Here is a 12229-nt window from a genome sequence, read left to right on the forward strand (position 1 = left end):
ATCGCAGGTTAACAAATCTAAAACTGCAATATAGCCTACAGAATTTTCAGTTGTCTGCTGAAACACCTCAAAATGGCTGATACATTTGGGACAGAAAAAGAGTGAGAGAAAAAATTGTCTATTGAGTAACATTATAAAGAATTACACCATTTAACAACAAAAAAAGCCAAGCTATATTGCAAAATTGTCAAATGCAGTGTTCAGCATTCCTACCATTGACACTGTCCTAGGTTTAAGCTTTACTAGGCGACCCAAGGAGAGCAGAAGAATTTAGCCCTCCTTTGACTGTACTCAGCTCGCAACTATTACAGAGAATGCAAGAACAGAAACAGTGATGTTAATGCCACATTTGTGTATGTGTAAAAAAAAAAGTTCACCACATGTTAAGTAAAAACTGTACTTCATAGAGTGCCTTTAAATTTTTTTTCCCAAAACCTAAATCAGGGCACCATTTTTTAGACATCAGAAAAACCAATGCATAGGGATCCTGGCATTTCTCAGTGTGAACTTCAGCATCTTGGTTTTATCTTTTAACCCTGAATTATTCAAAAGTTAATGCATTTACTACTTCAAGTATAGGAAGAAACCTGCTTTTCTTTTCCCATTGCCAATTTTTCTTTAATTTCATGTTTATCAGACCACTCAAAACATTCATCCTATTACAATAATTCAGCTACTTACAAAGCACCCGCAAAGGCAGTACAGATTAAGGCAGCCTGGTATGGATATACCTGAATCTATCACTAGAAGGAACATGCAATGGGAAAGAATTTCAGCCAAACAAAAGTCTGCTTGGTTAACTATGCTTCCACTTGACTGCTGGATTAACTTTACCAACTATATTTCCAATGTCGTCCTTGTGCTGTAGAGGAGGTGGGAATGGAAGCCAAAGGAGACAATTTGGGGGTCAGGAAGGCCATGTTTTTTATAGGGGCAATTTCATGGGGGCATCATGCCTTGTGAATTGATGGTGAATAGAAGACAAAAGATTCTCCGTTTTATTCCAGGATGGGAGTCCACTCGGCTGGAACACCGTGAGCTTTTAAAGACCCCAAACCACCCCAGTGTTGGGGATCTGCAGGCAGCCCAAGGGGCCAGCAGCGCAGTTCACCTCTCCCAGGCTTTGCCTTCAAACTAAGAAAGGTCTGTGGGCTGGAGGCAGTCTGACATGGGTCCTATGTGTTTCCTCACCCTGGGTCTTTGCTGAGCCACACACAGGGACCACAAATCAGATTCTTCCTTGCAGGAAACCACTCCAGACAGGTACACATGGTCCTGTCCTCCACATGCTTCTCTCTATCCCTCCTGTTCTAAAAGTCTCTGGCGGGTTTCCATCACAATTTCCTCCATTATTTCTGGCTTTAAGATGTCTTTAATCTAAAAAAGAAAGGAAAAGGCGTTTGTTCAGAAAAGAAACCAACCACAAGCAGACCATCAAGCAAAGGCAAATGCAGATACCAGGCCTGATTAACACACACCTTCTATATGCCTTTCATTGCTCAGAGGCTAAGGATTAGAAGGTATGATCTGCTAGAACCAGCTTAATGAATCAGTAAGGTTCTCTAGGGTGTAGCTGACAAGAACAAAGATATTACTCTGGCATTCTCTAAAAAGAGAGCTGAAACTGGAATGGGAAAGATGAAGTCCAGGGGGTCACCGTCATACACTAGTCCACCTGACACTTTTATCCTCCACAAACCTTCAGACTAACATGAGACGTTGAGAATATTACAAGTATCTTTGGGAGAGATCTACCAGATGCTCATTAAAGCTGTCCACCAGATCGGCCCCTACCGATGGACACGGGAAAGGTATCTGGGAGATGTGCTTGCCATCCCTGGGAAACTCTAGAGCAAACCCCTAAATACGTGATGGCTGCTCACAGCTCAGTGAGGGAAAGGGAAGCCCTGGGCAGGGTACCTGATGTGGAAGAGATGCCTCATAGCAGTACAGGATGCTGGTATCGTACAGCATCATCCTCTGAGTTACCAGCGAGACGATACAGTTCCGAAGCCGGGAGATCACCTCTCGATCAGCAAGAGAGACAGGCTACCGGGGGGTGCAAAGGAAAAGAGGAGGGAAATATACATAACAGGACCAAGAAAGAAATGAACGGTTGCAGCAAACCACAGAAATCATTTATAACTAGTCAAGATGCTCTGAGGCTCCAAACCAAAGAAACAACTAACTCCAAGGGAGATTAAAAAGGGTGGCTTCTCAGTGGCTTGTTGGTTACTGCCCACAACTCTGCCACCAGTCGCCGACCTCATCTCCTCAGCAAAAGAAGGTAATACTACTGTAATGTTCCTGACACGCTCCAGTGGGAAATCAGACTAACTCAAAAAAGGGGTAGGAATTAAGTACAAATTGGCAGTTACAAAACAGTCGTGGGGATGTAAAGCACGGCACAGGGAATAGAGTCAATAATATTGTAATAACTGTGTATGGTGTCAGATGGTACTAGACTTATCAGGGGGATGACTTTGTAAGTTACATTAATGTCTAATCACCACGCTGTACACCTGGAAATAATATACTGAATGTCAACTTTAACTGAAAAATAAAACTTAAAAACAGATCATTAGAATACCTACAACATGATTTAATCTATATAAATAGCGGAAATACAAATTTTAAAAATATTTAGAAACATTCGTGATAAAACTTTTTTAAAAAAGAATGCTCCTTATCTGGAAGTAAGAATGTAATCGGAGACGTCAAGTTACTGTTTCTTAAGCCTGGCTGTGAGGACATGGGAAGTAGTTTTATTATTATTTAAAATATATATAAACATAACATTCATTTTGTACATATATTTCACAATAAAAATTAAAAACAAAACAAATTCAAACTAACCCAGAGTACAGCAACAGTCAGAAAGCAGCCACCAGAGGCAGAGCAGAGCCTGCGCCCCACTCCACGGCGACGATGCCACGGTGTCACTCACCTCCAGGTTTGCAGTGAAGCCCCCCGCATCCTCCTCTTTCTGCTCAGGTGTAGGGTAGATCCAGATGAAGCCATTGTTACCCAGAATCACTGAGGCGCCACAGGGCAAGTCGTGGAAGTGAGTTTTCTGCCGTTTGACCAGGGACGGGGAAACCTGGACCAAAACACCCTGACCTAGCTGGAGAGATGCACCATGAATTCAGTCATGGGAGGCTCATCGGGAGGGGAGTGGAAAGGAGATTACAGAGTATGTGTCCCAGTTATAGTGGAACCGGGGTCCTTCCTGTTGATAACTGCTGGTCACCCATCTGCACATGCATATTCAGTCACACAGAACTTCTGGATGCACTGGTTGCTGACACATCCCAGCAGAAGGTGCCTTTCAGCATCCTCTGTACCACTGTCCTTTGCAATCATCACGTTCTTGTCCAGGGCCGGTGCGCTGGCTGTCAGAGAAGCTGGAGCCAACGAGGGCCTGGGCTTGAGCCTCTCATAGGCTGACAACTGTTCTGTTCCACCTTGACCCTGACCACCTATTTGCCCATGAGATGTGTGCCACTGAGCAAGGGGACCAGCCAAGGGATGGCTACGAACTGATCCCTGGTTCTAGCAGGACAGCTCAAATTCTACATCCGGCTGAGGGAGGGTCTGCAGCCCCAAGGCCTGATGGGACAGCACACAGTGCTGCCGCTCCACCTCCTACTCAAGGACATGAATGTGGTTGGCCGTAGCCACTCCATGACAGTAAGGTTTTTGTTCCACTCAGAAAATGAAAAAGTTCAGAGAAAGCTGAGAGACTAATAAATTCTAACCTGTTTTAAGAAGTAACGCTGTCACTTCAAAAATGGCCTCAGTAATGTAACCTCTTATAAGCAGTGAAATTTTATTTCAAACCTCAAGTGACAAACTATCTTTCCTAGCTGAAACAGCCATTTTATTGATTGGACATCTGGCTAACGGCTGAGACATCCTGGCTCATCAGGCCATGACCTCCCTGGTTCCCAGGCTGCCTCTCGGCCTGGCCCTAGAGCCCACTGGGAGGGAGCAGAGCAGGGCCTTGGGACAGGGTCACAGGGACCCCTCACAGGAGCCTCCTCAGTAGAGGATAAAAGCTGCCATCTGTGACAACGCTCCTGGCCCCTGACCCTGGGAATGAGTCTGTCCGTGGGAGGCCGGCCCATAATACTTAACTCGGGGCTTCTTTGGGTCAGAGTTCCAGAACACTTTGGGGATTCAAAAATGGATCTGAAGTGTCGGTCGGCGAACAGGAGCACGACAGCCCAACTTACTTTTCCGTACTTTAGACTCCTCGTGTGCAGAGAGACAGCCCCGTCAGAGAACACCGCCTGCACCTCAGCCTGGCCACGGCGATGAAGGAACATATACATGTCATCTGCTTCCCCTTTGTCCCCAGCCCCACCTCGCCAGCTTTTCCTCCTACCCCCAACAGCCCCATTTGGCAGTCCTGGACCCAGAGGACATCCTGGTTGTCATTGAATATCTTGATATAAAATTATCATTAAGAATATTTGAGTCTAGCTTAAAGCACGGGCCACCATAAGTCCCAACACCTGAAGAAATCACTCAGCTGTGTTAGGTCTGAATGAGAGCTGGGCAGTCAGCCTGAATCAAGGAGATGGAGAAGGGCTGCAGCAGGGCCTCTGACACCTGATCTAGGCTCAGATCCCTGCAAAGATTACGTTTCTCCTGTCAGAGACATACGCTCTAAGCCCATCGCCCAGCTCCACAGAGAGCATGAAGATGCTGGCGTGCAAGGTGCAGGATACGCTGATAAGGTCTCCTTCCTGTAAGAAACCTCTCATCGCCAGCTCATCTTCTGCAGATCTTCTCCTCTGAAACAGAGATAACGTTACTTAAGTCGGATCCTACAGAAAGATCTCTCTCCACCTTTCTCGTTCACTTCCTCTTGAGTTCTCTGAAGCCAGCCACGATATTTAAACACTGGAGCGGGTGACCTGTGCCACTCAAGGAAATGAATGGTAACCACTTAGACCTTCGCACTGCTTCTCTCCTTCCTCTGAATAAGACTCAAACTCCTTCCGCGATACTCAAAGCCCTCCCAGCTGGCCCAGCCTGCTTTCCACACTTAGCTTCCGTGGCGGCCCTCCACACTCCACCTCCGGCCTGCCGGTTATCTTTGCTTATCCACTGCCCTTGATCTCAGACATCCTGGGTTCATCAGTGAAATTCTGTCCATCCTGCATCCCAATGCCCATCTTTCCTATGAGCTTCTCTCACTGAAATGAACCCTTCTGTACAATCACACGCTTGTTTATTCTTCGACTGCCAGGTGTCTGGATGTTACCGCATACCCCCTTGCTTGTCTGTGAGCTTTCAGGAACTCAAGCACACCTCCTCTGCCTTGCATCCTCCGCAGAACTGAGCACAGTGAGCCTGTGAATATGTGCTGGGCTGGAGGTAAAGGGGAACTGTGGCATCTTACGAAAAGCTGCAGCTTCCCTGCTGCAATTGTCTAAAATAACCAAACGCCACTCAATTCATGGCAACTAAACACACCTTTCCAAGGAACACGTCCGTGCAAAGCTGATGCACCCGAAAAAGGAAAATTATCAGCACCAAGCACGAGAGCTCTCTCCCCAACTCCCTTTTGGTATTCTTCCCCATGGACACTGCAGATCTTACCACGCACCACTGCTGCCTGTGTTGGGAGGCCTGGGCCAAGTGAAAAGCCCACAAGTACATCAGGGCAGCAAACCTCACACAGACACACAGGAGTAGTGTAACGCAGAGCTCTCTGGTGGACCAGAGGACCCCAGAGCCCTCGACAGCAAACTACACGGTCCTAGCCCCTCACCAGCTCTCCTCCGGGAAGGTTCATGGACGAAAGAAGCAAGACTGAATCCAGCCTAGAGTTGGTCTCCACCTTCCACCTCTTCTGTTGAACCTACAAACAGAAATTCCACACCTGGACACAGCCCTCACACCGTAAGTGACCAGTAATCCCAATGTAACAAGCCAGGTGTTCACCTCAAAGGGTCACACGCATGAGCCAAATGCAATGGATGCTTCTTCGTTCACATACTACATATGGAATGACTATCCCATTCATCACATCACCAGCTTGCTTTTACTTGTAAAAACCAATCTGATACTGACTTTACCTCTGTGATTCTCCCCACTACAATGTCTCCTACTTCGCCATTATATCTGAAAGATAAAACAAAAGGTGAAAAGACTTTATTATGAAACGAAGCACCCTTTGAGATTTCAGTGAAACAAGACGAGGACCCTGATCAGGCACCACATTTAGTAAATTCACAGAACTATGCTGTTTGTACTTATTCTTGGGAACTGACCACTTTAAACGTTCTTACATGTATAAAGTCTCCGTTAATTATTCCAAAATAATTTTAAGTAATTCCTTAAGCCTGAATCTCTATTTTGTTAAGTACATGGCAATAAGCAGCACGGAATGTTGTCGGGTGGGCTCTAGAACACAGATGGGTTTGTGTCAGCCACGGGGGTAGAAAGGAGATGGAGAGAGGACACCACCCAGTCTACTCAGCGTCCCCCCTCACTGTCTGCCCATCTCGGGCCCCTTTACTGGTTTCTCATCCCAACTCTAACAACATGTGTTCCATGCAGAAGGCCCAGTTTTTGGCTCTCTTCTCTTTTCAGCCCACGCTCACCTCTTTGTGACCTCATCGAACTTAAAGGAGTTAAAAACCTAAATTCCAGACTCTAGTCAACTGCTGGCTAGGCAACATCTCCATTTACACGACTAATTTAACAAAGTGTCCCAACAGCCCCCCACCCTCTTCTGCACAAGGTGACCCTGTCCCCATCCACACGATTTCAGTGAAAGGCAACTCCATCCCTCCAGTTTCTCAACTGCTCAAAACCTTGGAGTCCTCAGGAGCCCTTGAGATGTCACTGCCCCCCCCAACCCCATGCTCCAGGACAAAGCTGGCAGCAGGTCCTACTGGCTCTACCTTCAAACTGCACGGAAAAGGCATCCGAACTGGAAAGGAAGAAGTAAAACTATCTCTACGCATACATGGTCCCATATTTAGAAAATATCAACGAATATAAAAGCCAACACTCTTCCAAGATAAAAACACTCAGAACACAAAATACATGCAGAAGTCATCACTACTCTCCACTTCTACTGCTACCGCCTTAGTCCAAGCCACCATCCTTTCAGGTGATGAAAAGAGACCCCTAATCTGTCTCCATAAGCCTGATCCTGTCCACCTTCGACCTCCCCGCCCTCGACAGTAGCCAAGATTACACAAGCAGAAGTCAAACCGCTTATCAGGGCTACAAGGCAGGCCATCCACCCATCTCAGCTCTCTGCCTGTATCTGCTCCTACTCTTCCTTGTTCACGTGGTTCCAAGCCCACTGGCATCCTTTCTGGAACTAACCTTTACTGAGCCCTTCTAGGTAGTAGGCCCTGTGCTAAGTACTTTATATGCACCTTTTCAATGAATTCTAATGAAAACCCTATGAGGTAGGTCGTGATATTATCCTCATTTCACAGAGGAGGTAACAAAGGCTTGCAGAGTTCAAGTAATGTGGAGAAAGCTTTTGGAGCCCGCATGTACCTACAGTCATCGATATGTGTTCCAAATCGCAGACCTGCAGAATGACAGGGCACACAGGTGTGTGTGGGGAGGAGGGTGGGGCAGAAAAAGCCCTGGTTGTGCCAACATGGATGCCACAAGAAAGAATACACACCTTGTGTTCTCACCTGGTTTTCAAAGCTTTCACACAGATCAACTTGTTTACTCTCTCCACAGAGCCAGCCACAGATGCAATGAGTTTCTCTTCCCCCATGTAAGTCCCATGGCCCCTGTTGCAAAAGGACGATACAAAGGACACTAGGGTTAACACCTGCGATGACCACTTCCACCCAGAACAATGTACTCCTCAATCTGACAGGCTTCTCTTGCCTCAGAGCCTGGCTTTTGTGCTGGTTACTTTTTCTGCCTTGGACACTCCTTCCCTAGAGAGTACCTGGACATCTCCCTTGTCTTACTCATCTACACAAATGTCACTTTCTCCATTAGGCCTACATGGACTGTCCCATTTAAAAAAATAGTCACCCTCCTGCTGCCACCACCGTCGCCATATTCCCAACCACATTCCACTTACCCTGCCGGACTTTTAATTTTTTCCACTGCAATTATCACCAAACAGTCTGGACAAATTATTTGTTTGTTTTGTTTATTATGTGTCTCTCCCTGTTAGAATATAAACTCCACCAGGACAGTCACTTCCACTTTGTTAAGAGTTGTACCCAAACGATATCTAATACAAATATGTTAATGTGTGAATGAATGACAAAATCTTAAGATTTTCTAGGATCCCAAAACCTCAACCTAAAAGGTTAAAAAGTTCTGTAAATGTTGTACCCCTCTATTATGTACCTATGTGTCCCCTCCCTCAAAAAGGCTGAAATACCAATAGTGTTTATCTATGATGGTGATACAGTGGTGGGTTTTGCTTCTTAATTATTATCGCATTGAATCCTCACTATCCTCTTAGTTACTGTTATTTCCAGGAAACTGACCTTGGAGAGGTAATGTGATAGATAGCAGCAGGACTAAAACCCAAACTGTCTGACTCAAGGGCCTGCCCTCTTAACTACAACGTACTGCACTACTCAGTGTATATTGAGTGCATGTAGCACGATAGACTTGTTTGTCCTAAACCCAAATAGGTACCGATTACAAAACCGTGCACCTGGAAAAAGCCACGTCAGGAACGCTCACCGTCCCCATTAAGGCCCCTGCTGCTAACCCCTCCGACAGTTTTCCAGGTCTCCAGCAAGGAAAGCTCAGAGAACTGGGCCTCAGGCAGAGGACCCAAGAATCACGGCCACCAGAGATCGAGAGAGGAATGTTTCAAGGGGCCGAAACAAACGCAGACGGGGACACACAGATGTAGGGAGTAGAAGCCCGAGGCCTCGGAAACCAGGCGACTGGGATGCTCTGGAGATGTGCCCTGGGGCTCGCGGGGGCTTTGACACAAGGGGACAGAGGCCCAGTTTCGGCCGGCAGGCCACGTGCAGAGCCCTGCGACTGCCTCTGTGGCCGCCGAGCCCCCAGGTCCCCACGTACCGCATGAAGCCCGTGTCCGTAGTGATCGTGTCCCCGGGCACCACCAGGTGCTTCTTACTCTCACGGCCCAGGCTGTCGCTAAGAGGCTTACGAGCGACGGGAAGCCTCATCTCCATCGCCATCTTGGCGCGAAATGACTTGCGCAGGCGCAGTCCGACCGAGGGCCGCGATATCCGGCTCCGCAATTCCGGGCCTCCGCGCAGGGGGCGGGGCAGAGGGCGGGGCCTCAGAACAGCCGCCAATGGGAACTCACGGTCTGGCGGCCATGACGACTATCGGCAACCACTGGGTTAGCACGAGGGACTGAGGGAGGCTAATTGCCATTTTTACTGCGAGAAAGTACGCACCTGTGGGATAAAGTCTCATGTTGCGGGGTGTTTGACTTTTTGCCAAAGTTGTCTCGTAGTCGTCATCCCATTTATTGTTTACCAAGGTTAGAGATAATTGAGAAAGGGACCTCTGGGTTTCCTTGCAGCTCTAAGGTGCTAAAATCTGTTGTTTTTGTATAGCGAGCTTAAGAGGGTCAGGAGGTGAGAGCTACAGAAAACACTATTTGGACAAAAAGGAGAGCCCCTTTTCTTGCTGTTCCTAGTACCGCCAGTTTGACATTACAGCCATCCCATGGGTGCTAGTTCAGCACCAATCATTACCCGTACCCTCAAACTGCCGGGGTGCTCGCTCCGTTCTTTCACAATAATTTCTAAGTGAGCTGATTGACGCTAATATTTCTCTTGTAAAAGCAAGAAACCATCTAAGAAAATACTCAAACCTTGCAAAGCAGGTATATTTAGTAGGAAAGGCAAGTGCAGACATAATACAAAGACTTTCGCTCGTATTTCCTCATACAGTGCACTGAGCGCCCTCTGTGTGCCAGGAGCTGTTCTCAGGGGTCAGTGGTGGACAGATCTACGTGGCTTTATTTCCATGTCCTGGTTAACAGGACTATTTCTCTTGTCCCTTCTCCCCACCCCCACTGCCCCCTCTCTTGCCCTTGCCCCACATGATTTATAATGGTCACAACGAACTAAGTTTCAACCTCAGGAAATTGGAGATGATAATTCTTCGTGCACACGGGTTAAATGAAATGACTTGCATCAGCCCCACACGCTGTGTTCACAACATCAGGCCCACCGCCTCCTGAAGATCCATCAGACCAATTGTTTGATAAATCTCCAAAAAGACAGCATTTCTTTCACCTCAGCAAAGTCCATGACTACATTTGTCAAAAAAAAGACGATCCTGCCAGGCAGCAGATGATATCAATTCTAGTGCCCATAGGTCGCCAGGTAAGTGGGCGGGTCAGACACTGGCCCACTTCCCTGTCTGAAAAATGTGAGAAACCAAGGAAGTATGAGAAGGGTCCATGCGTTGATTCTGGCTCCGACCATAAGAGGGCAGTGGTGTCCTTTGAGCCAGCATAGCCTGGTCAGCTAGCGAGCTAGGCCTGGGAATGCCCCCAAACCAAGTGGGGTGTAGTCTTGACATCATCCAGTTTCATCCCGGGAGGGAGAGACTTAGCCTTAACCCCTCCCATTCTCATAGCACTCAAGTTTACAGAGCCTGTCACAATGGGATTACAGACACCGTTTTAGTCCCTTAGGGCTGCTATAACAAAATACCGTTGAACTGGGTGGCCTATAGACACCAATAATTTATATCTCACCTTTTTGAAGGCTGTAAAGTCCAAGATCAAAGCACTGTGAGATTTGGTGTCTGGTGAGGGCTCACCTCCTGGTCCACAGATAGCAGTCTTCTGTGTCCTCACATGGTCTAAGGGGCGAGGAAGCTCTCTGGGGTGTCTTTTTATAGGAGCACTAATCACATTCATGATCATCTAATCACCTCCCGAAGGCCCCCACCTTCTAATACCATCACCTTGGGGGGGGGGGTAGAATTTCGATATATAAATTTTGGGGAAACAGAAAACATTCGGTCCATTGCAGGTACTCGCTTATAGAGAGGGAAACTGAGGCCCAAAAAGGACTAGAATTGCCATGCCAGTTGGTGGCAGGGCCAATACTTCGGCCACCTGCACCTGCTTTACCCCGGTGCCTGCGCCCTTTATCAACACTTCTGGAAGGCCTGGTGCTTTGCCAAGTGCTGCACAAACATTACGTTACTTAGTCCTCGCACTCAGCTCATTTTTGAGGTAGGCGTTGGTATCCCTGATGGTTGTCTGGGGCCGCTGAGTCCCAACAACAGACCTGCGACTGGGAGTAGAACCCAAGACTCCAGACTCCCCGCCAGTGCTCCTCTCTCTGCATCACACCTGCCTCTTCACACCATGGAAACAAGCAGGTGCCCGCGAACAGAGCGCACATCCCAGAGGAGCTTGTTAGAAACAAAGATTCTTGAGCCCTGACTAAGCAGTGGGGTTCTACAAAGGTGGGGTCCCGAAGCCTGAGCATGTATTTTAATTGCCTACGTGGTCTTAATGGCGATTAAGATTCCCCCCACATCCATCTACCTCCCCATCTGTGCATCTTCAGGGCCACCGCCCCAAGCCGTTCAACCTCATCTCTCGCCAGGCATCACCTCCTAGCTCATCACCCTAATTCTGCGTTTGCTTCTCCTACCTCCCAATCTCCTCCTTACAGCAGCCAGAGGGAGCTTTTAAAACAGATCAATTTAAACCACTCTCCTGCTTAGAAGGCTTCTGGCAGCTTCCCTTACACTAAGAAAAAAAATCCAAACTCATCATTGCAGCCCCTGCTTGTCTCTGACCTCACTTGCTTCCTGATTGGCTCCCTTAAGTACTGGTCTCCTCTTGGTTCCGTTACCAGTCTCGTCACCACCCCAGGATCTGTGTGCTTTTGGTGCTCTCTGCATGGAATGCTCTTCCCCCGGGTCCGTGTGTGTGTGCGCGCGCACACACACAGATAGATGAGGATGCACAGAGAAGCCTGAGGTAGCCAGTGGGCTGGAAGAGCGACACCCTAATGGATGGCATGTGCTGGGGCACAGGTGTGAACTCACATTCCGCTGTTACACCTCCTCTGAGGGGGAAGAGCCAGGACCCGGCCCTGCGTTGATGGCGTCCCCGCTCTTTGGTCCTCCCCAACGAGGGTCTGGAATGGGTGACTGACCAGAACATCTGGAAGTTCTAGGTGTTGGGAGGGCACTTGGGGGCCATCTTGGCCTGCCCCCATTGGCTTTTGAATTTCTTCAAGTTGTCCAT

At 47.9% G+C, this 12229-nt stretch overlaps 1 protein-coding gene across 1 annotated transcript; it reads right to left on the minus strand.

Moving 5' to 3' along the window:
- Positions 1 to 590: 590 nt before the first annotated feature.
- On the minus strand, positions 591 to 9195 carry EXOSC2 (exosome component 2). Its single transcript, XM_016133841.2, has 9 exons — positions 9052 to 9195; positions 7680 to 7781; positions 6090 to 6135; positions 5783 to 5872; positions 4734 to 4799; positions 4236 to 4304; positions 2948 to 3124; positions 1921 to 2049; positions 591 to 1377 (listed from the first exon to the last, which is right to left on the minus strand). The coding sequence occupies exons 1-9, from the start codon at positions 9171 to 9173 to the stop codon at positions 1297 to 1299; spliced, it is 882 nt and encodes a 293-aa protein (XP_015989327.1). The 5' UTR covers positions 9174 to 9195; the 3' UTR covers positions 591 to 1296.
- Positions 9196 to 12229: the final 3034 nt, after the last annotated feature.

Source organism: Rousettus aegyptiacus, unplaced genomic scaffold (assembly GCF_014176215.1).
Source record: "Rousettus aegyptiacus isolate mRouAeg1 unplaced genomic scaffold, mRouAeg1.p scaffold_m13_p_3, whole genome shotgun sequence".
Taxonomy (NCBI): Eukaryota; Metazoa; Chordata; class Mammalia; order Chiroptera; family Pteropodidae; genus Rousettus; species Rousettus aegyptiacus.

Coding starts and splice junctions, on each gene's coding strand:
- EXOSC2 (XM_016133841.2), bottom strand. CDS start 9,173: ATGGCGATGGAGATGAGGCTTCCCGTCGCTCGTAAGCCTCTTAGCGAC. Junction 4,305..4,733: donor AGGAAGGAGACCTTATCAGC/GTATCCTGCACC, acceptor CGCCGTGGCCAG/GCTGAGGTGCAGGCGGTGTT. Junction 2,050..2,947: donor GCTTCACTGCAAACCTGGAG/GTGAGTGACACC, acceptor ACCCCCCGGTAG/CCTGTCTCTCTTGCTGATCG.